Genomic DNA, 23807 nt, shown 5'->3' on the forward strand with positions numbered 1-23807 from the left:
GAGAGCACCGGCGGGAAAAGAGTTAAAATGGCGCCTGTTCCACAGCCCGCCTCTACTGCGCTCCGGCCAATCAGCGCGCAAGAACGAGGAGTGGCCAAGGAATCGGCCAATCAGAGCGAAGCAATTGTGCCAGCTGAAGTGGTAACACTGATTTAGAACAGCTTTGCCCTCAGGAGTGATGCTTTTGGTGAAAAATCCTGTGTGTGGCGAGGAGGGAGATTCTACGTTATGGTGTGTAACGGACCGAGCAGAAGGGAACGGCTCCTCCAACGATGGGGATATTGAGGCAGCCCTGGATCCCCGGGATGGAGGGATACCCCTCCCCGCCCTGTGGTGTCTGTGGATGCCGAGAAAAGGACACAGAGAAGACTTGTGGGTGAGTGCGGGGCCACCCCGGAGTCCCGTCGGGAGGGGACAGCGTCCCTGGGGCAGTGTCACCCCCGAGACTGGCGAGCGTGAGGCTTCTTGCAGCTGCCTGGGAAGGGCCTTGCTGGGTCCTCCCCGGGGGTCTGTAGCTGCCCCTCCTGCACCCTCCGTGCTGCACTGCAGCCGGTCAGGTGAGGTGGGGGGTGCTAAGGAAGCTCCCCCCGTGTCTGGCCGGGGGCGGGGGGACAGAGCGGTGAGGAAGGGGGTTTCCATCACGCCCCCCCAAGCCTCTCGCTCCCCACAAAGGGGCAAAAGGGCCTGAGGGAGCGGGGACAGGCGGGGGCTGCTCGCCCCGCACGGGCAGGGAAGCGGCTTGGAGAAACGGCGGCAGCCTGGGCTGCCGGAACTGGGGGTGTCCTGCAGCCTCTCGGGACCTCGAGGGTTAAAACTGGCCGCTTTTCCCCCAAAAGCGCGGGGGTGGGCGCTGACAACCTCGTGTAGCTCCCCACGAGTGTTTCGGTTACACACTATCTTCCGAGTGGGCGGGACACAGATTCGCGCCGATTGGCTGTTCCTTTGGCCACTCCTCGTTCTTGCGCGCTGATTGGCCGGAGCGCAGTAGAGGCGGGCTGTGGAATAGGCGCCATTTTAACTCTTTACCTGCCGGCGCTCTCTGTGAGGCGGCTTCTCTGAGGCGCGGCTGCTATTTTCGGTGTTGAGTACGTGTGGGGATCTGCGGTGGGTTCTGCTCGGGCTGTGCCGCTCGCTGCGGGCGGAGGGAGCTGTGCTGGAGGGAGCCTGGCGGGCTCTGGCTGCCCGTTTGCCGCCTCCCTGTGGGGCCGGCGAGGGAGCGGCTGCCTGTGCCCTTCTCCTTCCCGCCGTCCCCTCAGCAGCGCTCGGTACGTGCGGGCTCGGAAGGAGCCTGTTCCGCTGTGGCGGGTTCTGGTTCCTCGGTGCAGCAGAGAAGGGGTCCCGCCGAGGCTCTCCCCTCCTTGTGCAGCCTTCAGCTTCCCAGCGCGGGAGGTGCCGAGGGGCCCCAGCCCACCGCCCCTTGGAATTAACGCCCGTCGTGTCGGCGCTGCAGCCCGGAGCAGCTGGGCCTGGGCTCGGCGTGGCCGGGCTGCACCGCTCCCGCTGGGCCCGGGGTTCTTTCGGGTGGGCTCCTGGGAGGGCTTGGTGTCGCCTGGACTGTCTGGGCAGGGGGTTTTCCTTCGGGACCCCTCCTGCTTATCTGGGTGGGACTTCCTCCCCGGGGGGGTGTTTTCGGTTCTTTTTCATAAACTAAGTCGGTTTCCTAGAACTGATGACTTGGTTCCGCTCTGAGAGCGTTGGCGGTGCGGGCTCTGCTTTGTGCAAGCGCAGAAAGCCGTTAGGATGAAGAGTCCTGATCCCTTGGGCAAGGTAAGCCTGTTCTGTAACTGTGCCAAGCAGCTGCCAGCGTTTAGGCGTTGGTAGTTGCATGTGAGGGATGGGGAGCTGGTGTTCCAGCAGCTGTCGAGAGAAACAGCGCATAAAAAGCTTTGCTGAGGCCCCTTCCTCTCGCTGCCCCCAGGATAACTGAGTTTCCAGCCTGTTGTTGTCTCCAGAGGCTCCGGGTCTTGTCCCTGCGGCAGCCTGGGGTGCTGGGGCTGCTGGTGGTGGTGTCCAGGCGCTGTGCTGAGCGGAGCGGGGCTCAGCGGATGTTGGGGGGAGCCTGTGCCCCCCATTGCCCTGCCTGGGCCCCCGGTGGTGGTGTAGCAGGGGGGGCCGCGGGCTGGGCAGGGGGATGCCCCCGGCCAGCGAGTGCCCTGCGGGCTGTGGGCAGGGGGGTGCAGGGGTGGGGAGGGCGCTGGCTGTGCTGGGGGACGAGGGCTGGTCCCTGAGCTCTCTGAGGCTGCGTTTGTCTCCGCAGGTGCCGGCTGCTGTCCCGGGGGGAGCAGGGAGAGGACAGGACTGTGCATGATCCACCCTCCTGAGCCTGGGTGTCACCAGGGGGCCATGGCTGATATTTTAAATCAAGCGTGACAGCTGTCATGCAGCAGAAATTAACCTCCCAGTCTGTTGTGTTACCATCATGCTCTCTGCCACCTCCCTTTCCAATATTGAGATCTGCTGTGGTAAAACTGACTTGAAATCTGCTTTCCCAGCAGGATTGATGCCTTTGGTGCAAAATCCAGCATTTTGGAAGCAAAGAGTTTCCACTTCTCAGTGTGCCATGGGCCGAGGGGAAGGGAGCAGCTCCTGCTCCAATGATGGGGAGGTGGAGAAGGCCCTGGGTCCCTGGGACAGAGGGGAAACCCCCACAGAGCTGCCTGGGGATCCCGAGAAAAGGACACAGAGAAGATTTGTGGGTGAGTGTGGGGCCACCGCCGTGTGCCGTTGAGAGAGGGAAGTGTCACCCCTGAGGCCTGGAGCTGGCGAGCGTGAGGCTTCTTGCAGCTGCCTGGGAAGGGCCTTGCTGGGTCCTCCCCGGGGGGCTGTAGCTGCCCCCCCTGCACCCCCCAGATCTTTGGCAGCTTTCCTGCTCCAGGCTGTCCCCCACGTCTGTGGTGTGGGAGCCTTGTCCCTGCTCTGTGTGACTGTCCCTTGGCTGTCTTGCTGCCAGCTCTGTGTGTGTGGGGGGAAACGGGCTGGGGGGTCCCTCGTGGTGGGGGTGTGAGGGTCGTGCCTGTGCCGGGCCAGCACCGTCCTCACTGCCAGCGGCTTCTTCCTCCTCCAGGCAAGTGGCACCAACTCCATCGCGTGCGGGTCCCGTACCCAGTGCTGTTACTGATTGGGGTTGTGCTCGTGGCTTTGGTCGTGGCTGTTGCTGCACTCTCAGGTAAGGGAGGAGCGGCTGCCCGTGCCCCTGGGCGCAGAGCTGTGTGTGCCGCCGGCAGCCCAGCCCCCGCGGTGCCAGGCTGGATGCGGCCCCTTCCCCTGCGGGCTGGGGCAGGCGTTGGGGTGCGAGGCCAAGGCTGGTGGGGGGAGCGTGGGGCTGCCCCTTCCCTGCCCCCCAGAGCCCTGTGCCCTGGTCCCCACCGAGGGGAACCCTCTGACCTCCTGCCCTTCCCTCTCCGGCAGGAAGACGTGGAGGGTCTCTGGCTCCAGTGCTGGCCTGTCCCTACGAGTGGGTCAGTCTCCGCGGGGTCTGCTACTACCGGTCGAGCGAGGAGGGGAGCTGGGAGTGGAGCCGGGAGCGGTGCTCGTCCCTCGGGGCCTCGCTGGCTGTGCTCAAGGAGCAGTGGGAGAGGGTGAGTGAGGGGCTGGGGGGTGCAGGGGGGTTTCTGGGTTGGTGCTGGGTGGGTGAGAGGCGCTTGTAGGGCCAGAGCTGCGTCTCTGCCGGGGCCCTCGGCGGGAGGGAGGCACGGGGTGCGGCGTGGAGCCCAGGGCGCGTCTCCCCGTGCCGGGCTGGAGCCCGAGGAGCGGAGCAGAGCTGCGGCAGAGCAGGCCCGAGGCTCCTGCAGCGGCTCCTCACTGGCGGCTTCTCTCTTCCCCTTCTCTCAGGAGTTTCTCTTGCACCTGAAGGGCAACATCGATTGCTGGGTTGGTCTGCGGAGACGGGGCCGGGAGCTGGAGTGGGTGGACGGCAGCAGCTGCAACCAGACGTGAGTCCTGTGGCGAGCCGAGGCTGCGCGGAGACCGTCCGGCGGTGGGATGGGCAGGGCCTGGGGGCCGTGTGTGCTGGGCCTGTCCCTGGCGGGCAGCGCTTGTGCCCTCGCGCTGCTGGAGGGGACGGGGGAAACCAGGAACCTGAGGGGGCCGGTCGCCTCTTTCTGTCTTGCTGCAGGTTCCATGTGGAGGGCCAAGAACCGTGTGCGTATCTGAGCGATGATTCTGTTGTGAGTGGAAGCTGCTCCCAGGCACGGCCGTATCTCTGCAGCAAGCCCCAAGTTCTGGAGTGAGACGTGGTGGTGAATGGCCCTTCTCTTGTGTGCAGAAACCTTGGTGGATGGGCCACAAACTGGGTTCTAGATTGGCCCAACATTTTTATTATTAAACTTTGTAAACTCCCATGTGTGCCCCTTCTGTTCCGGGAGGCGCCTGCTCGCGGCAGCCCTGCCCCTCCCCGGGGCTCCCCCAGCTCCTCACCCCCTCAGGAAGGTGCTGCAGGAGCCCCCGCAGCCAACGGACGCAGCCCTGGGCCTTGGGGACGGACCCCACCAGGATGGGGGTGACCAAACCTCACCGTGTCCCCTGCGAGCGCGGTGCCTGGGTGGGAGGGCCCCTCCCAGTGCTCCCAGTCCATCCCTCCTCGAGCATCCCAGTTAGGGGTTCAGGTGGCAGCGCGGAGAGGTCGGGGCAGTCCTACCTCATTTCTTATTTGGCTTTTTCTTCCTGAGCTGGGCCAACACTCTTTCAGAGGCATCTGCCTCGGGGAGAGGCTCTTCCCTTCTTTCCTTCCTCCTGATGTTTTTTTCTAATTTTATCCTAATTCCTCTCTTTCCCCTTTGCTCAGCGCTCGCACCGCTCCGCTTCCTCTCCTCCTTTGCCTCCTCTGCGGATGACAACCCAGCTGGGAGAGCGCTAATGCCCCGCGTTAGAGCAGGCGCAGGCTGTGGTGAGTGAAGGGTGGCGACTGCAGGAACATGTTCCCCTTTTTGAGGTTCCTTTGTTTGTTTTTTTGTTCCCCTGGTGGGAGCTCCCTTGGCCTTACCTGTCGCAGCTTCCTGTTTTTATGCTGTTAACCACAGCCCCTCCCCTCCTAAGACAAGGCAAAATTTAGCCTGTGAGGCCTCAAAGCGATTTAAAAGGAGGAAAATTGTCTTTGAGCGACGTTTGTCTGCGGCGTGGGGGAGAGAGGAGATGGGGGTGTTGGATGGGGCTGTGGCAGAAAGAGGGGCTGCGCTGGGCTGCTGTGAGCCCGCTGCCGTAGGTGGCTATTGCCCAGCTGCCCACACTAGCCACACCAAACCTCGCTTTGGCTCGTGTTTTCCTCCTCCCTGACTCTCCTTTTCTGCCTCTGCATGTCGCGGGGTTCCTGCCAGTATTTCCTGGGGTTCAACCTGAACTGGAATCAGTGGGTTAAACTGGTCTTTCTAGAGCCACCAGCTCAGCTGAGCACCCGGCTTCCCCGCCCTGCTCAACTCCTTCCTGCTGCCCGTGCTGTGGAGAGGAGGAATCCTCTCGCTATTGCGCTTTTTGTCGCCGCAAAATTAAAAAATTTAGCGGAGCGTGGTTGCGGGCGTCGCGTTTGCAGCGTTTGCTGCTCCGTTTTGGAGCTTTTTTTTTTGTCGCTTTGCCTCTGGGCTGTTGGACCGGTTGTGGAAAAGCCTTGTTGAACCATTAAACCAAAGGGTTTGTTGTTTGGAGAGGGGCTGCGGCTCCTCCCGCCTTTGATTTTTCCCCAAAAAATCCTGAAAAAAAATCTCCCTGGGGTTTCCCTTCCCGCTTTGAGGGGGGGTTGGGATCAGCGAGCGGAGCGTGAGGGGACAGACCCTGCTCAGGTCCCGCCCTTCCGCTCGTCCCCTCCGTGTGCTTCTGTTGTACGTCTGGAGTCTCCAGAGAAACCACTTCAAAATGGGGCTAAATACCTCCTTTTTGGATGCTTTGGGAGGTCTGGGAGCATCTGACTCCTCTTCTGGCTTTTGTCTTTGTGGGGTGGGAAGATGCTGGTGGGGGAGTTTCTCAGCCTGGGTGTGAAAAAAAAAATGAGCAAGTTTTCCAAAGAAACCAGTAAGAAGGTCACCTCTCGCCTTTACAGCTCCATTTTTGGGGTGTTTTGTTTTCTTTTCTACCCTTCCTGCTCGTTAATTAGTTGACTCCCACCCCGATTTCCAAAGGGAGAAGCTGACTGTCTCTTGGAAGTGCCGTGAAAACAAGGAATGAAGGAAAACCAAAGCGATTTCTTTGGCTGCGGGGAACATTTTCTATCATTTCCCCTCGCAGGGCTCATTCCTAAAACCTTGTTTTCGAGCCCTTTTTGGCATCGGCGGGGCGGCGAGACGGCCACGTGCTTCAAATGCGGGCTGAAAAAAAAAAAAATGGGATCACAGAAAAATCGGTAACGGGGAGAAAGCGGCAGCGCTGGAATGGGGTTGGGTGGGGAGAAGCAGTGCTTGAGGCTAGAAAACACCTTTCAAGTCGCTAAAAGGTGGAAATAAGGGTGGAAAGGATCTGGTTTTATTCAATGCCCTAAAAATTACCATTTTTAACGATCCTATTGGGAATATTTTGCGGAGTTGTTCTTGCGGCGACACCTTATTTTTCTTGCAAAACAATCAATTGGGACGGAGGGGAGCGAAGTCTGGAACCGCCTGTTTGCAGAAGCGCTTTTTTAGGGGTTGATTTGTGCTTTTTTTATTATTAGAAGTGACTCGTTTGGGAGATTTCGCGCGACGCCTTTGAAGAAGACGGCTCGGCTTTGACTAGAAAAAGGCTTCTCGATGCTCTCAGGTGTTACTTCCCTTCATGCGAACTCATTTTCCCTGGTTTAATTCAGCAGAAGCTACATAAAGTTTCATTTTCAGGCTGGCCAGCGCCTCCAACACGCTTTTTTTTTTTTTTTTTTTTTTTTTTTTTGCAGCCTCAAGGGCTCAGAAGCTCACGCTTCTCCTCGCAGACCTCTAGTTTGGAGAGAGGAGCTCGCAGAACCGCCTTGGAGGAGCGAAAAACTTCCGAAAAAAAAAAAAAAAAAAGGATTTCCTCACGGCTGGCTTGTGGTTGGAGCGAGAGGCATGGCCGGGGCTCCCCTCACCAATCCTGTGATGTCTGGGGAAATTATTTATGCAGACCTGGACATCGAGGCCAGGAAACGCTGCAGGGAACGGCGTTTGCTTCCTCAGCCTGGCGGTAAGCGCATCGTTTTGTTTTTTGTTTTTTTTTTTAAATTTATTTTTTAGGCTCCCATCCTCCCAGTGATGCGGGACGGGGCCGAGGCTGCAGTGGGGTCCTAAAGGATTCTGGTGGTTGTTTGGGATCTTTTTGTCTTGAAAGCAGGAGGGTTTCTTTGAAACGGGGACCCCGTTATAATTAAACACGATTCCTCCAGCGTGGAAATGGGGTGGGCTGGCGCGAACGCTCGTGGCCGTGGGGTTAATTAACTTTTCTACCTGCGGCTGCTCTTGGGGATGGTGTTGCCCCCCCCCCTCCACCTCCCTCATCCTTCCTTCTGCTGCTGCTTCGGCTGCAGCCCTGCCAGCATCAAGCCTCACTTTTATACGATTATTTTTAAGCCCTACATGCCCCCTGCTCGGCCCTTTGGAGCTCTGAAAACCTCAAAACTTGCGCGGCAGGACTCGGCCACCGCACCGAGCGCGTTTGCAGGGGCTGGTTCTTAAAACCCCTCCAAAGGGCCCGTCCTTGTGTGGGCGTGCTGGACGGAGAAATCCCCTCGCAGCCAGCCAGCAAAAGTTCCAAATTTGCCCAAATTCAGCTGCTTTTAGGAGCCCTGCGATGCGTGAGGGCAGCTGGTGTCTTCAGATCCAGGCTCTGAGAGTCCTGGTCCGTCCTCCCTGCGCTTGGGGTGATTCATGTCGGTGTGGTGCTTCGTCTTCTTTTCCTGCTGACTCTGGGTTTGGTTTTTAGCTTATAGAAAAATTAAGAAAACAGGGAAAGGTTTAATTCCTGCTCTGTCCACCTCTGGAAGGGGACCTCTGCCTGCATCTCCTTTTTTTTTTTTTTTTTTTTTGCAAGAATTCAGGATTTCCACCAAACACATCCCTTTTGATCTCCGAGTGGGCAAACCCACTTTCTGCTGATGTTAAGGTGGAATCTGTTGCTTTTCCTTTGCTGTTTTCTTCTTAGGCTGAACCTTTAATCCCTGATCCCTTTGGTCAAGGTGAGCTCTGGCCAGAATCATCATCCTGCATCTTGTGAAACCAGAGGGGAGGAGGGATGGCCTTGGCCTTGGCCTTGAGCTCTGCAGGGAGGAATCTGCCCCCGGCGGGGCTGTCCCAGCTCGGTGGGGTGAATTCTTGGAGAGTTTTGTTGCTCCGGGCTCAGCAGCTTGGCCCCGGGTGCCGTGGGGGGGCACATCTCCCATCCTGGCCCCCTCTAACCTGGATTTAACCCTTTGGCTTTCTTACAACATCCAGGAAATTCCCAGTTCCGGGTCAAACCGACCCAACCTCCTCCCGAGCGACTTGGCCGCGGCGCCGGCAGGATCGGGAGGAGGGCGGCCGCGGAGGAACAACCAGCAGCACCACCCCGGAGGGCTTTTTGGGGAGAAAAGCGCCCGAATCGGCGCTGCGGATGCGGCTGGGTGTGTTTTTTCTCCTAAGGACTCTTTCCCCCGCAGCATCGGGCTGTCCCCAGTGGCACCGACCCGCGCTCTGGGCCGGCTGGACCGGGAACCTCCTCCTGGGAGTGGCCGTGGTGGCCGTGGGCTGCTTGGGTGAGTGGCTGCGCTTGCCGGCCCGGGGGCAACCAAAGGACACCCCAAAGAGCGGGGGGGGGGGGGGTCCCTGTTTTCTCGGGGTGCTGGCCCAGGTGCTCGTGTCGGAGGCAAATCTCTTCACGCTCTGCGCTGGCGGACGCCCGTCAGCGCGAGGTCGGGGAAGTGGGTTTCGATCAGAATTTTAGAGCCGAGGCGGGGAGGAACCTGGACTCTCTTGGTTGGCCGGCGAGGGGCAAACCACTGGAAACTTCTCAGCTGCGGCCGGGTCAGGATTTGACACCCCGTAGCCAAAATGAATCTTGTGCCTGGTGCGATGTTGCCGGTGGCATCTGAGGCTGCCCCGGCCCAGAGCGCGCCGAGGAGGCGGGAGGGAGACGCAAGCGCGCGCTGGGTGTCGGGGAGGAGAATCCTCCCCCCAAAGCGGGGCAGACGCAGCGGGTCTTGTGCTGGGGGGGACGCTCGGGGGTGGATTTGGCCCGTGGGGGTGGATCTGCCGAGCTTTTGGCCCAGGGGTGCGGAGGGAGGAGCGAAGGGCCGGGGCTGGAGCTTCCCTGAGCCCCCTGTCCTCCGCAGGCGACGCCGTGGGGCCGCGGGAGCGACCCTGGGGGCAAGAGCCGGGGCATGGGGGCTTCGTAGGGCTCCGCTGTGCCCGTCGGGGGGGGGATGCGGGGCCGGCAGCGAGCTGGGGGGGATTGTTTGAATCCGGTGTGGCCCCAGATAAACCCGCTGCCGGGCGTTGGGGCTCTGCGGGGCTGCGGGGGGCGGTGGAGAGGGGGCAGAGAGCCCCTCACCCCGGCGTCGGGCCCCTGTGGGCCGCGCAGGTAGAGCTGTTTGGCAGGAGAGGCGACTTCCGCAGCGGTCAGGGGCTTTTCGCAGCCGTCCAGCGCGATGCCGCCTCCGGAGCTCGTGGGCTGGTGCTGGGGGCGGAGGGGCCACATCCTGTTGTGGGTGCAAAGCAGCAGCGGGGCGGGGGGGTGAGCGCTGGGGTGGGGGCCTTGTACCCCAAAAGAAGAGGGTCTGGGAGTCTGCTCTGGGGTTTGGGACCCCGAGATTTGGGCTCTGCTCTGGGTTTGGGGACCCCGAGGCCAATTCCCCCCCCAGTCCCATCCTGAGATGCTCAGCGCAAGGTTTGGGGTGAGCTGAGGGGACGGGAAGGGTGAGGGGGGGCTCTGAGCGTCGCTGGGAGCCGGGATCCAGCCCAGCCGCTGCCCTGCACCCCACGGGGCCCCGCGCAGGCAGATCTGGGCGGGCGTCGTGCCCGGGGGAGCCCCGTCACCCCCCCACTGCTCCATCCTCCCCTTGCAGCTCTGCACCAGCAGCCAGAGAACTTGGGAAGCTGCAAAAACGAGAGCGGGAACGTAGGAGATGGCAACACCCCGGAGAAAATCCTCTGGGAGCTGAGGAAAAGTCTCTGCTTGCCCGAGCTGCCAGGTAACGGCCACGAGGCGCCTCCGCACCGTCGGGTTCCCACCCCAAAAAAAAAAGAAAATTACGACACCCCCAAACTGGAGGAGCAGACGAAGCTCAGGGCGTCCCCGCGTTCCTTGGGAGCGAACAGGACTTGGACCCTTGTCCTGCCTCGGGGGTGCGGGGCTGAGGTGGCTTCTGGGGGGGCTGCACTTGTCTTTCAGAGGGCGGGGGGTGCCGGCTCTGCCCCCCCAACTGGACGCTGCGCGGGACCAAGTGCTTTTGGGTGAGCGACAAGCAAAAGGCGTGGAGCCAGAGCCGGGAGGACTGTGCGACTCGGGGCGCCGAGCTGCTGGTGCCGGGGGGCCACGAGGAGCTGGTAAAGGGACCGATGGCATCGGGGGCGGGGGGGCACTGGGGGCACGTGGGGAAGCGCTGAGGCCGTGCGGGGGGAGCCCCCACCCCTGCGGTGCCTCTGCGGGGCGTGGGGCCGGGCTGGAGCCTGTTTTGGGGTGACAGCGCCGGCATCACCCCCTGCCCTCTTCCCACCCCCCCCCACTCATAGGATTTCCTCAATCAAACCCTCCGGAAACCCAGCACCTACTTCTGGATCGGCCTCTCCGTCCCCCCCGCCGGGAAGGGCTGGACCTGGCTGAACGGCTCCCGCCTGGCCCCGGGCTGGTGAGCGCTTTGGGGGGGACACGGGTGTCGGGGGGCACCTCCAGGGCCCTTCGTGCTGTGACACGGGCTCCCTCCTGCCCCCCTCCAGGTTCCGGGCGAGCCCTAAGGCTGAATTTGGGACGTGTGGGGCGCTGAGGGGGGGCAGGATCGTCTCCGAGAGATGCAGCTCAGGATCGAAGTGGATCTGCCAAAGACCAGCCCCCCAGCTCTGAGCTGGGCCGAGGGCGGGTCAGGATCAGACCCTCAGCCCAGGGGGGAATCCGGGAGCTGGTGCTGATGTTGTTGGCCACCAACCACCCGCACAAATGAATAATGACACCGGCCGGGCTCTGTCGTGTGATGTTTTTTAAGTAAATTTATTAACGAGGACGGGCTGGAAGGAGCATCCCGAGGCGCCTGGTCCCTACCTGCCCCCCTTCCCCATCCCCAGCGCGCGCCAGGGCCCCCGTCCCAACCCGCTTTGGGATTTCTGCCCCTGCCAGGGTCCCCCTCCCTCCCTTCAGTCTTCCTCCAGGACCATCCTCATCCTCAGGGGGTGTTTTTGCCCCCGTACGTGGCAAAAATTAACCCAAGGGGGTGCCGGGAAGGGAGCGACGGGCGGTCGAGGAGATGGATGCTCGTGGTGCGGCGCTGGCAGCAGCGGTGAGAGCGTGGGGGTTCCAAAAAAAACCCAAAACCACCCAAAACAACCAAAAAGAGGTGGGGGGGGATTCAAAAAATCCCCAACAAAACCCTTAGCAAGGGAGCTCGCTCCAAATCCGCAGCCCAAACCCCCAGATTTTGCAGAGCAGAGTTGGGGGACGAGGGGCCTCGGGGACGGCTGCGAGTCGAAGCCGCAGCCGCCACATCGGGGGCGATGGGGAAGAGATAAGAACTTCTCCCTGTAGAATAAACCTCCCAGAAGAGCGTTTCCCCCGCTCGGAGCGAGCCACGAAGCTCGCTTGGGACTACAGCGTGGTATGAAAACAGCCAGAACTGGGATGGACTGGGAGCGCTGGGAAGGGGCTGTTAACAGCAGCCCTGAGGCTCCCGCGTCGTCGCTGCCCTCGCTGGGAGGTTTCTTCACCCACCACCCACGGTGGGTTTGCCCTGGGCACCCCCAGCACCTTCTGGAGGGGGGATCAGGATTTGGGGGGGCCCTGAGAGCCCCCGCACACGGCCTTGCACGAGCAAACACGCCCCTGGGCAGCCACACGCGTGTGCCCGAGCTGCTGCTCCGGCTCCTCGCTGCGGTTTTTGCCACGAGCTGCCGTAGGGGGGAGAAACCACCGTTTTCCCCCAGGTACAAACTGTCGCTGCTGTTGATTTTTAACTCAAAGAACAGCCTGGAAGCTGCTGGGAAATGAGCGCTGTGCAAATCAGTTGATTGTTACCAGTGTCCCCAGTGACCCAGTGCAGGATTTGCCTCTAACACCTTTTTTTTTTTTTTTTTCATCAGTTACCAAAGAGCAGTTCAAAACGTGCTGGTTTGTTCGTGAGGTTTATGGAGTTTATTGTTCACATTTTTCCCATCTCCTTCTATTCTTCCTATTAATGTGACTTTTACATTTTTCCCACCTGTTTTTCTTCCTGTTAATGTGACTTTTACAGATTTCCCACCTCTTCCTTTTCCTGTTAACGTGACTTTCTAATCCTGGTTTTCTTTTTATGTTGCTTAAAACTATAACGAAAAGCAGGTTTGGACAACGTTGAACCCTCGTTGCTTGAAACTACGCTGCTGTCTCTGATTTCAAGGCTGCTCCTTCCTGCCAGTTTCTCCCTGATGATGATGATGAGGAGGAAAAATCAGCATCACCCTCTCTGCCTGCGGAGCGCAGATAAAGTTTTGTTTGCTGCATCGGTCAGCTGTGATAAATGGAAATGGCTTTGGGTTTGTTGTTACATACCAGTCTGTAAAAGGAGCTGAGCTGGGGAGGTGGGAAATGTTTTTCTGGGGAAATCTGAGGGGATTTGTCACCTCGACACCGCGTCGCTCCCGTGGTGAAGGTGCCGACCGTGGGCATCCCCGTGAGAGGGTGGTTTTGAGCTGATGCTCGCCCTCCCCTGGGTTGTTTTGCTCAGTGGAATTTACTGAAGCGGCTGCTTTAACAGGGAAAAAAAAAAAAGTGAGTGGATGTGAGTCATTTGGAGACGGCGCAAAAGCTGTGAGGGAGGAGATCTGGAGGCGAAAAATCTGCGAAGGGGCAGGGAGTTGCGTCTGCTTTCATCTCCCTCTTTTGCCACCGAAGGACGTGGAGGTACAAAGGCTGGAGCAGCTCCCGCCTTCCCGCTGCGATGGTAATTATTTCAATAATTAAATTATCTCTGAGCTGGTTTGATGGGGCTGGGAGTAGAGCACTTTGTTTTTAACTTCTCTCGTGTCGCTGCTCTGAGACAACCGTGGGGGTGCTCTGCCCTTGCTCAGTCCGATTTATTTTTTTTTTTTAGCTGGAGAATTTCTAAAAAGCCGTGGAAATCCCCGTTCTATTTCTGTGTAGGAATGAAGAGCCAGGACGGGGAATCTCAAAGAAATTTGGGCAGAAAAATTGGAGAATGCCAACCTGCTCCACCCACCGTTGGCTCAGCGTGGGCTGAAGAGCCTTGAGCTGGTCAGTGACGGAGCTGGGAGAGCTGAAATAGTTGAGATTCCAGACGTTTACACCCACCCTTGGCCCAAGCGGTGAGTTACGGGGCACAAATCGGGGTAAAAGTCCTGAGGGAAAGGGGTAGGAGAGCATCGTGTGGTTTGGGCTGGGGTGACGGAAGTTTGGGCTTGAGCTTAATTCTTAATTCCAGCGATTCTTAGGCCAAATCCAAGGGCGTGGGGGAACCTTTGGGTGGGGAAAGCTGGATGAGGACGTGCTGGGCTCATTTGTTGCTCCAGTTTTAAGCTCACGCCTTGATCTGGCCTCAGCCCTTGGCATGGTGCGTTTCCAGGTCCCTCACGAGCAGAAAACGGAGCAGAAAACCCGTTATTGGTGCTGTTTGCTCCTGCTGCACCCCAAAAACATCCCATCTGGTGGGGGGGGTCTTGTCAACACCGTTTTGCTCTGATTCTCCAATTTCCCGCGGAGCCTGGCCGGGGTTTGGGCTGCGGCTGCTCGTTCCTCTTCCCATCTGACTTTAGGGAACTGAAGGGAAGTTTAACAGTTTATTAACAGCAAAACAGTGATAAGGTTTCTAAGGCAACTGTCTCTCAGAGGAGCAGTTTATCTTGTGAAGAGGAACAACTGCTCGGTGTCGGGTATTAAACACTTCTGGTAGTTTCAGGTTTGTTGGATTCTTGCGCCGCTGCTACAGGTAGGGGATGAATTTGGGGTTTGGGAGCAGAGAGTGTCCCTGCGTGGGTTTAAATCCCTCCTCTGGATGGAGGCTGGGGGGCGCCGAGGGGACAACTTGGCAGTTTTTCCTCTGCCGCAGAGGAGAAAAAAACCCCACGCAGTGAAGTTTAGTGGGAGCTCGACTGTCGTCCCCCTGCAGCTCCTGGGAGCTGGAAACACCCCGAGTTCGGCAGCGGTTTCCCCGCAGGTTCAGAGCTGGGAAATGGGGTGGAAAAGCTCCTTTTCCTCTGAGTGCGCAGAGGGTGAGTTGGGAGCCTGTGAGGGGGCACTGGGGCTGCCTCACCCAGCCCCGCCCTCGTGGATTTTTCTTTTTTCAGCCCAAAGATGGGTTTTTCATGGTTTTTTTCAGCCAAAAAGTGGATTTCTTGTCATTTTTTTTCAGCCCAAAGGTGGGTATTTCTGGGGGTCTTTCAGCCCAAAGGTGGGTATTTCTGGGGGTCTTTCAGCCCAAAGGTGGGTATTTCTGGGGGTCTTTCAGCCCAAAGGTGGGTATTTCTGGGGGTCTTTCAGCCCAGAGGTGGATATTTCTGGGGGTCTTTCAGCCCAGAGGTGGATATTTCTGGGTTTTTGCAGCAGTTTTGTCGGGCGTTGTCGGGGCACGAGGGATTCAGTCCCTGCTGCCGCGTGGATTCCCCTCTCGGGCACCAGACAAAAGCCCCTTTGACTCACTTCCTCGTGCCCCTTCCAGACGTTGCTTCACCGGGCAGCAATGTTTCCCCACACCAAGGCCATGAACACTGCTGCCCTGTTTCAATACACATTTTGAGACATAAAAGTCCTTTCTTTCCCCCAAGCCCAGTGGGTTTGGGAGTATTTTCTGATGATTAAGTTGCTCTTTTGTTCTCCGCTTGGTGGCTTTTCTCCTCCTCTTTCTCCATCATTGGTTTTATTCCAAACCCACCACGCTGCAGCCTGGGCCAGGAGTAATTTGGTGTTGAGCTGCATCGAGTAAACCCTCTTGAAAACTGAGCATTTGGGGAGGAAAAAAAAAAAAATCCCCTTTTGATTGTTGCCTTTGCAAACACATGAAGGTTCTTCTTACGTGGCAAATATTTGCTGCAGGCTGAGGAAGATGGAAAAGGCAGGTGGTTAATTGTGTTGACAGAGCTGCTGTTAAACAAAACCAGCAGCTGCACGACTGATAAATATATCAGTTTTATATGATTTTTAGGAAGTAGAGCTCTTTGTTAGACGAGCTGCAGCTGTCGGTGGGCACCAGCCTCAGCAGGTGTTTCCATTGTTCATCGATGGATTCTTGCTCTGATTCGTTGAGTGGTTTTTTTTTTTTCTTGTAAACGTGGTTGTTCCGGAGGTAGATGCTGCAGAACTGGTTTTTTTTTTTTTGGCTTCTCTGAGTCTGAGCAGAGATGTGAAGCTGTTGAATATTTTGCTCTGGGAAAAGGTTGCGTCGAGAGAAAGGTCAAAACTCAAGAGGATTTAGGAAAAAAAAACGGTCTCCAAGAATTTATGAGCTGTTGTGGGAGGGGAGGGTTTTGCCAAGCAGTAATTCCGAGCGAGTGGAGAGGAGCTTTGAGAAAGAAGAGCTGCGATGAGCTGCCCTGGTGTTTTGAGTGTGGATTAGGAGCTTTTTGGCTTTTTATTTTAGCGACTGCAGGAGCATCCTGGCGAAGCCCCGCGACGGAGAAGGACCTGGCAGGTCCCTGGTGCACGCGCTGCGGATGCGGGGTGTTCCTGACCCTCTTGGTGGTGGAGTTGAGGGTCCCCAGAGGCTGTCGCCGGCCCTTCCGCGGCACCAGGGATGGCAGAAGCTGTTCATGAGGCAGGTACAGAAGCACCATCCCCTTTCTCAAAGGCTTTACGAGCTGCCCGGGGTACAACGGGGAGACGAGGGGGTGGTTTCTGTGCTTTGGGCTGGGGGGACGGGCCTTGAAGGGTGACCTGAGAGTGCTGGAGTGGGGATTGGAGCTGAACTGAGCCTTGTAGTTGAAGTAGTGGGGGGAAAAAGTTGAGACAACACGTCTCCAGGGCAAACAGAGCTCGTAGAAGCCGGTAAAATCAAGGCTGGCTTGGGAAAAACAAAACAAACCTGTTTTTTCAAGGGCAAAAGTCACATTTCCCCTCCCTGGTGTGTGTGTAAACCAGGTGGAAGAGAAATGCTGCTTTTTCCATTGTCTCGTGGAAAAAAATGGCCCAAGATCGGGCGTTTTCTGCTGAATAACATGACAGCATTTGTGTGTTAGTGATAAATCCCTTAATTGGGGAGGGCTTCTTGCTCTGGCGCAGGCGAAGACGTGAGCACTGTGATGATGCCGTCCCAGCAGAGAGCGGAGGAGGAGACCCGTGAGTCCATCAGGGGATGTTATTTTGGTGGTTGTGGCTGGATGGAGCGGGGCGTGGGCAGAGAAATTTGAGTTAAAACAGCTGGGAGGGAGCAGGGGAGGAGAATGTGGGAGAGGCAAAGCTGGTTGTGAGCTGCAAGGAGGCACAGGGCAGCCCAGGCGGGGGGGTCTGTGTCTCTGGTGGATGAGGGGGGTTGGGGAGGGTGCAGGGAGGTCAGGCAGCCCGCAAAAAAATATCTATTTTTGGTAGCTCACAAAAGAAATCCGTTCTTGCAAGCAGGCCATGGAAAAAGATCAACAAATCCATTCTTGGAGGCAGCCCTTGGAAAAAAAAAAACCTCAACAAATCCGTGGGGGCAGCCCTTGAAAAGAAGAAAAATCTGTGAGGGGTGGTGAAAGCGCTGGGTTGTCCCCCCTGAACCGAGCCTGCACCCCACTGTGGGCTCCACCCCCCCCCAGCTTTGTGGCTGTTTTTAAAGGTGTCGAAGGCCCCCGCGGGGGGAAGCTGAGGGCTGCGGGGAGCTGGGGGGTGCTCCTGGTGCTGCAGCTTTTCCCCCCCCTGTGCCTCTTCCCCCCACGGTTTGTCCCCAGGTTTTAGCCTCAAGTGCATTAAAGACAAAAAGGTCCCCATCGGGGTCACCGTGGTCGTAGCAGCGTTGCTCCTCACCATCATCGCGCTGGCGGGTAAGCGCCGTCGGTGACCCCCCCTGCTACATTTTTCTCCTCCCCTGGAGAAAAACCACCGGTGTTAAGCCACCAGGACACGTTCTGCTTTTTTTTTTTCAGCAAAAAAATCCCCGTCTTGTCCATCCTGCCCCTCTCCCACCCTTCCCAGCTGCCCGGCGAACGCCCTTGGCTACAAATTAAAGTGTTTTTACTTCGTGGAGGACGAGGCCGACTGGAACACGAGTCAGAGCTTTTGCCTTTCCCTCGGGGCCCATTTGACCACCATCGACAGCCCAGAGGAGCTGGTAAACAAGAAAAACAAATCCCCACGGATTTAATGCTTTTGGGAAGCGGGTTTGAGATCCCCCCAGGGCGTAGCGTGAGGATACACGCGGAACTTGCTTTTTTTTTTTATTTTTTAATTTTTTTTTCCCTCCCCCTTTATAGGATTTTCTCTTGCGCTACGGACGGTCCATCCACTACTGGGTCGGTCTCCGAAGGGAAGGTTCAGCACCTTGGAAATGGTTCGATGGCTCTTTCCTCAACAGCTCGTACGTCCCCGTCGCCTTCCGGAGAGCGTAACCCGGGCTGAGACGGGGCAGGGATCGAACGCAAGAATATATATATATATATATATAAATTTAATGAGGTGGGAGCAATTAAACACCGCTTTGCTTGCTTGAGCTGAAGCGCTCGGACCACAGGCTGTGGGTTTGTGTGGTGCAGGGGGGTGAGGGCACCACTGAATGACCCCCCCCGGGGCCAAAACAACCAAAAAATCCTCCGTTTTTTTGCGGAGGAGGAGGGATTTATGCTCTGGGGAGGCTGGACCTTGCTCCTCGCAGCACCCTTCTGGGAGTCGCTCGGCCGCCGACCTGTGGCTGACAGCAACCCCTTTGCTTCCTTTTCACTTTTCTTCCTGGTTTTTTGGTGCAGATTCCCCGTCCGGGGCGATGGACAATGTGCTTATATCAACCACGACGGCATCAGCAGCGACTGGTGCTCCCAGAAAAAATATTCTGTCTGCAGCCACCCGCAAAAGCGTCGCGGCAGGGTTCAGGAGTCAAAAATCCTTCTGAATTCCACCTGAAATAGCCCCCGCGGCGGAGCAGACGGACCACAAGCTGCTATTAACCCACCACGACGTGGTAACGAGTCTTCGACGTTATATTTATTTCAATTTACATTCTAAAAGTTAAAAACGACGATGCCGCGGAGCCGCGACCACAGGATCCTTCCTCCAGTCAGACCACGAGCGTCTTCCCAGCTTTTTCCACTTGGGAGGAGACGTGGGAATATTCAGAAGGTTCTAGAAACGCCCCCGCTCTGCCGGTAGCTGCTGCGAAGCTCAGTCCTGCTGGGTTTGGAGTCTGGTTTTGGGGTGGATTTGGAGGAGCTGGAAGTGAGGAGCGGAAATGCAAAGTGGGGCAATGAAACGGAATGGCCTGAGGGAAGATTCCAGCCTCGTTGAGAAGCGACCAAACTGTTCCTCTGGGATGTTTTTTGGCATTAATCCCAATTATTTTTGGTTTTTTTTTTTCCTTCTGTCGTTTTCCTCCATCTTAAACCTCGGTGGCCTCTTTCTGGCAAATCCAGTGCAAGGGGGTGGTGCAGCTGTGGGCGTTCAGCTCACCCCTCCAAATCGTGGCACAAGCGTCCCCTTCCCTGTGATCCAGCATCTGAAACCTGGAGAGCACCGTGACACCAATCAGCCTGGCGTCCTGCACTTTTACACCATCTCCCCACTAACAGAATTTACCTCATTAGGGCGTTTTCCAGCCCAAAACCTACCCTGACTCAACAGTTCTCAGCTCGCCCGCGAGCATGGGAACGTACCCTCTGTTTAATCTCTTTTCCCACTTTTTTGGGGGAAGCAGAAGCGTTGAGGAGACACTACTTCCCAAAAAGCTTGTTCCTCCTCCCCAGACCCGCCCTGTGTTTACTGTTTGGTCTAATAAATGTTAATCCTTCAGAAACTGCCTTTTTTCCTACAGGCTGGGGTCGCTGTGGCCGCAGCCTAAAAACTTGTCCCCAGGGACAATCTTGCTTTTATTAGCAGGTTGAAATCTCCCCACTTTCGCACTTGGCGTGTGGGTGTAAAACAGGAACGAGGGTTTAATCGCTTTTTCCTCTTTTCTCCCCGTTTAACAGCAGAGACCGGACCCGCGTCGCTCTGGTTTATTTTACTCCCGTGAGCGTTGCTGCCGGCTCCAGAAGGATTTTTTTGGCAGCGGTCAGGTCTGTGGTGAACGTTGGGCTGGGAAATATTGCCCGTGGGCTTGTAGTTGTGGCAACCTGTTGGCGAACCAGAGAGACACTCACAAGGTTCGCTGCAACGGGGATCCGTCCCACCACGTCCACTCCTTCCCCCTCGCCCGGGTGATGCTCAGCCCCAGCCACGCAGCCGAGATGTTTTTAGTCATATTCCCGATGAAAACCTGCGAGAGGGAGGGATGGAGTCTTAGAGCTGATCACGGCGGGGAGGGGAAACCTAATCCTGGCCCGTGGGGGTCTGGTTGGCCCATCCCAGTTGCAGACTGGGAGCTGGAGAAGCTCGGTGGGAGCGTGGTCTGGAGGTGACGGGCAGCAAAACGATGATTTTTGGTGCAGTCAAAGAGCCTGGCAGCTCCGTGGGGTTTTGCCTTTCTGCTTTCATCTCTGAGCTCATATTTCTGCGGTTTTGTCCCCGGAAATCCTGCCTGTCAGCGCGGATTCGGGCTCTTTGCAAGCCAGGAGGGGAAAGATCAGCCACAATCTCGAGGTTGTATGTTGTTTTTTTTTTTTTTGGTGGAAAACGAAGCTTAAAAAAGATAAATTCCAGGGTGACGCTGGCACCTTCCCCCCGCTCCTCCCCTGCAGTTACTTACCTTCTCCTCCGTGCTCTCCAGCTTGACCAGCTGAGATCTCTGGTCTAGACAATCCTTTGCTGCTTTCTCCCAGGATTCAGTTTTGGTGGAAATCCAGTAGCACTTGGCTGCGAACGGCTGCCAGCCCGCGGGACAGAGCCGGCAAGCCGAGGGGCCTGTGGCAGAGGAGGAGTGTGAGCAGTGCCTGGGTGCCGCGGGGCCCCCTCGCGACACTCGAGGCCTTTTTCTGCTGCTTGAACCCCTCCAGGTGCAATTTTTTTTTTTGGGGGGAGGAAAATAAAACCTCCCCTGGTACAGGGCGGGGAAAGAGGAGCAGCGGAGGAAGGTGTTGAGGGCGTGAGGGTGATGTGGGTGGGGACAGCAGTTAGGAGGTTTAGGGGTGCTTTTCTGGCCTTTCCCCTCGACGTGGAAGGGGGATAGCGCCCCCCTGGCGTCCCTAACGAGGTGGGGTCTCCAACCACACCCCTGAAGCTGTGGCTGACGGTACCTGTTGGGTGTTGGTGTTGTTCCTCACACAACCGTTGTCTCAGCTGCAACCGGAAGCAACTCAGGGAGCATTTGAACTCCGGGGTGGCCCGTTGGTTGCTGTTGGTCCAGCAGCTTTCCCAGGAGCATCCGCTGCCCAGGACCTCCACGTCCTGGCTCGGAATAGGGTTATTTCCACCTAAAAATGAGGATGGGTTTGACCCGCAGCATCGTGCTGCTGTGGCGAGACCGGAGGGACGTGGCGGGGATGGAGCCAAGTGCTGCCGGGGTGACCCCTGGGGTCTTTGCAGCCGCCGTCGGGGTGGAGAAAAGGGCCTGTACGAGGCTCCAAAACCACATAAATCATCCCCTGCGTGTCCACGGGGACGTGCTGGCAGCTCCCCCCCTCCTGCCCAGCGGGGATATCGCCTGGGAGCTGCTCCCTGCTAGAAAATACGGGAGAAAATTGCTCCAGCCCAGGCCAGGGGCTGAGCCGTGATGGATTTGGGGAGATTTTCCCTGTTTTTTTGCACGATAGACCGTGCTGCTTACCGTGTTGCTGCAGCAGCCACAGCACGACGCCCACCAGGAGCATGGTCCCAACCCATCCGCTTCCCAGCAGCGCCCAGTACCACCAAGAACCTGCAACGGGACCCGTACTGGGGAGCCAGGGAAGAATCGGCTCTTCTGTGGTCTTTGCCCTGTTTTTAACCCGTTTTGTGTCACTTTGCTTCGCCAGAAAACCTCGTGAGCCTCTGGGGGAAGCTGCGGCCAGCAAAGCTGCAAGGCCTCGACGCTGGGAGCTCGGCTCCTCTCCTCCCCGTGCTGCACCCAGAGCTGCCCCGGGCAGTTGGGCTCCTGCGAACGCTCAAAACGCAGCCTTAAAATTCCCATCTGGGGAAGGGGGTGATAAAAAACCCAGAGATTCTCCCCAAAAAGATAATGGAGGAGGTATAACATACCTTCCTCAGCAGGCTTTTGCCTTCAGGGTGGGATCGGGCTCGTTGAGAGTTGGTCAATCCTCTGCTTTAGGTGCTTACGGGGGGATGCACCAGCCTGGAGCATCCCACATTTTTCTGCTTTCCACGTAAACCCCCAAATTCGAAAGAAATGAACCCAAGCTGGGGGCAAAGACAGCTGCTGGAAACTGCTCAAAACAAGTAAGCGCAAAGCTGGCGTAACCCATCTTTTGCTAAACCTCAAAAAGGCAGAGATTTCACCCAAATTGCCTTTCCAACCCCAAGCAAAGCCCTTGGGGTGCTTTGAGGCCGCCACGCCAGAGAGACGAGCGCGTGAAGCCCTGCGGGGAGAGTGTCCTTGGGGCGTTGGCTGCAGTTTTTTTTTCCCCTTTTTCCAAGAAAATTGAGCTACGGGCGGGGGAAAAAAGCTGCTTGTGGTGCCGCTCTGCCCCAGGCTGGAGATGGGCAGCGAACCCCAAGGGCAAAGCGTTAGGTTTTGGCTGTATCAGCTCAGGAAACAGATGGAAGAAAGCACAGGAAATCCTTTTTTTTTGTTTTTTTTTTCCTGCGGGGTCAGGGTCTGGCAGGGTCAGGGATGGTGGCTCCTCCGAGCCACCACCCCCCCACCCTCCCCCCAAGAAATCCCGTGAGGGCAACAGGAGCAAATTCACTTACCGGGAAGTTTCTGGCAAGCGCCGGGAGCTGAGCGCGGCGGCGAGTCTGGCCTGGACGTGGCAAAGTCCCGCCTGGCGTAGATGGTGGTCACTGCCATGGCCGCTCCCTTCGTGGCGTTAAGGTTCAAGCCAACAGAAATTGGGTTGGGGTGTTTTTTTCCCCCCCCCACTTTTCTGAAGCAAAAAAACTGACCGGCAGCGGCTGCAGGGTTTGATCTGGAGCTCGCTGCCGCGTTATCTCTTCGCTCTGCTCTTCCACCTGCCGTGGCAGCCCACAAAGAGCCGCTTCTGAAAGCGAAGCTTTTTTTTTTTTTTAAGCTATGGGGCAGCTCGAGGCGAGGAAAAAAAAAAAAAAGCTTTTTCACCTCGAGTTGTGGTTGAAACCTGAAGGTCTTCTCCCATTGGGGAAAGCAGCCGCCGCCTCCTCCCGCTGCCAGCGCGGTGCTGTTGGACTAATATATTAATTTTTTTCTTCCCAAGCTGCTTTTAACGAGGATGCGACGTGCTGCCCGTTTGCAGGGCGCTGGTTCATTTTGGGGGTGTTTTTTTAGCAGCGTTTTGGGTCTTGGCGTTGCTCCCATCCCACCTCCGAGAGGGGAGAGAAAACGGGAGCTGGCGACGTGGGAAACGCAAAACCCGGCGCGTTCAGCTCCACAGCTGTTGGATCTTTGGTCTTTCTGGAGGTAAATTTTGCAGGAGAATCCCCGGGGATTTGGGCTCCTGCGAACGCTCAAAACGCAGCCTTAAAAATCCCGTCTGGGAAAGGGGGTGATAAAAAAACCCAGAGATTCTCCCCCAAAAAAATAACGGAGGAGGTACAACGTGCCTTCCTTGGCAGGATTTTGCCTTCAGGGTGGGATCGGGCTCGTTGAGAGTTGGTCAATCCTGTGCTTTAGGTGCTTACGGGGGGGATGCACCAGCCTGGAGCATCCCACATTTTTCTGCTTTCCGCGTAAAACCCCAAATTCGAAAGAAATGAACCCAAGCTGGGGACGAAGTCAGCTGCTGGAAACTGCTCAAAACGAGTAAGCGCAAAGCTGGCGTAACCCATCTTTTGCTAAACCTCAAAAAGGCAGAGATTTCACCCAAATTGCCTTTCCAACCCCAAGATTCCACGAGAATTTGAGGTGGAGACACGACCCCAGCGACGGGCCAAGGGCCGGGTCAATCTGACGGGATTTAGGTGACTCATTTCTGTACCAGTGAGGAAAAAAAACCGCTCAACTCCCCTGGGGAAGGGAATCACTTGATTTAAGTTGAATCTGGAGGTGCCCGGCGTGAAACCGATGGATAAAATATCCCCCCTCAAAGCCCCTTGTTGAAATTTTTCATGGCTTTTCTCAGCCCAGACTGAGGGAAAGCCCAGAGAAAGGAGAAAAAAAAAAAGGCAAATTGAAAAAATTGTTACTGGCCACGGTTTCTTCTCGTGGCCATTCTGGCCAAGGAGGTCCCCGGTAACTGTGTCCGTGGGCTTGGGCATCAGGGTGGGGTCCTTCACCTTCAGCTTGGTCACGGTGGTGTAACCTCCGTCGTCCTCCAGCGCTGGTGTCGAGGTCAGGGGTTGGGCTGGATGATCTTCAAGGTCTTCTCCAACCAAGATGATTCTGTGGTTTGAGGAGCGGAGCTTTTACAGGCGGAGGTGGTGCCCTGGAGGAAACCCTCCCCGCTCTCTGGCCACGGGCCAACGTCTGTCCTTGGCAGGATGCTCAGGTTCTTCCTTGCCAAGGAAAGGCTGGAGAGCCACCACCAGGCAAGACGAGGAACCTCAAGATGGGAAAACAACGTCGCTGAAGAAGAAAGCACCAG

At 57.2% G+C, this 23807-nt stretch overlaps 3 protein-coding genes across 15 annotated transcripts; 2 read left to right on the forward strand and 1 right to left on the reverse strand.

The window, feature by feature from the left end:
* The first annotated feature begins 178 nt into the window (after window positions 1–178).
* LOC141936884 (uncharacterized) lies at window positions 179–4338 on the forward strand. Its single transcript, XM_074854227.1, has 7 exons — window positions 179–557; window positions 1047–1265; window positions 2496–2696; window positions 3065–3166; window positions 3409–3578; window positions 3832–3932; window positions 4115–4338. The coding sequence occupies exons 1-7, from the start codon at window positions 179–181 to the stop codon at window positions 4227–4229; spliced, it is 1287 nt and encodes a 428-aa protein (XP_074710328.1). The 3' UTR covers window positions 4230–4338.
* Window positions 4339–4472: 134 nt separating this feature from the next.
* LOC141936936 (C-type lectin domain family 2 member B-like) lies at window positions 4473–19012 on the forward strand. Of its 8 annotated transcripts, none has more exons than XR_012626845.1 (14): window positions 4473–4885; window positions 6108–6328; window positions 6635–6720; window positions 6851–7116; window positions 8564–8659; window positions 9968–10093; window positions 10294–10448; window positions 10635–10750; window positions 10839–12590; window positions 12842–13027; window positions 13228–13409; window positions 15677–15850; window positions 16315–16371; window positions 16651–17054. XR_012626845.1 is itself a non-coding variant. In XM_074854333.1 (8 exons), the coding sequence occupies exons 3-8, from the start codon at window positions 15830–15832 to the stop codon at window positions 18124–18126; spliced, it is 618 nt and encodes a 205-aa protein (XP_074710434.1). In that variant the 5' UTR covers window positions 10960–13027; window positions 13228–13409; window positions 15677–15829; the 3' UTR covers window positions 18127–19012. The 8 variants fall into 8 exon arrangements, 3 of the variants coding, with proteins under 3 accessions (XP_074710434.1, XP_074710436.1, XP_074710435.1); XR_012626847.1 differs by having other exon boundaries at window positions 10839–12229; window positions 12424–13027; XR_012626846.1 differs by having other exon boundaries at window positions 10839–13027; window positions 13178–13409.
* Window positions 18556–23137, reverse strand: LOC141936935 (C-type lectin domain family 12 member B-like). Of its 6 annotated transcripts, none has more exons than XM_074854326.1 (6): window positions 22003–23137; window positions 20921–21010; window positions 20391–20567; window positions 19904–20058; window positions 19359–19474; window positions 18556–18722 (listed from the first exon to the last, which is right to left on the reverse strand). In XM_074854326.1, the coding sequence occupies exons 1-6, from the start codon at window positions 22097–22099 to the stop codon at window positions 18599–18601; spliced, it is 759 nt and encodes a 252-aa protein (XP_074710427.1). In that variant the 5' UTR covers window positions 22100–23137; the 3' UTR covers window positions 18556–18598. The 6 variants fall into 6 exon arrangements, with proteins under 6 accessions (XP_074710427.1, XP_074710432.1, XP_074710431.1 ...); XM_074854331.1 differs by having other exon boundaries at window positions 20921–21489; XM_074854330.1 differs by having other exon boundaries at window positions 20921–21515.
* Between the last annotated feature and the right edge of the window lie 670 nt (window positions 23138–23807).

Source organism: Strix uralensis, chromosome 35 (assembly GCF_047716275.1).
Source record: "Strix uralensis isolate ZFMK-TIS-50842 chromosome 35, bStrUra1, whole genome shotgun sequence".
Lineage (NCBI taxonomy): Eukaryota > Metazoa > Chordata > Aves > Strigiformes > Strigidae > Strix > Strix uralensis.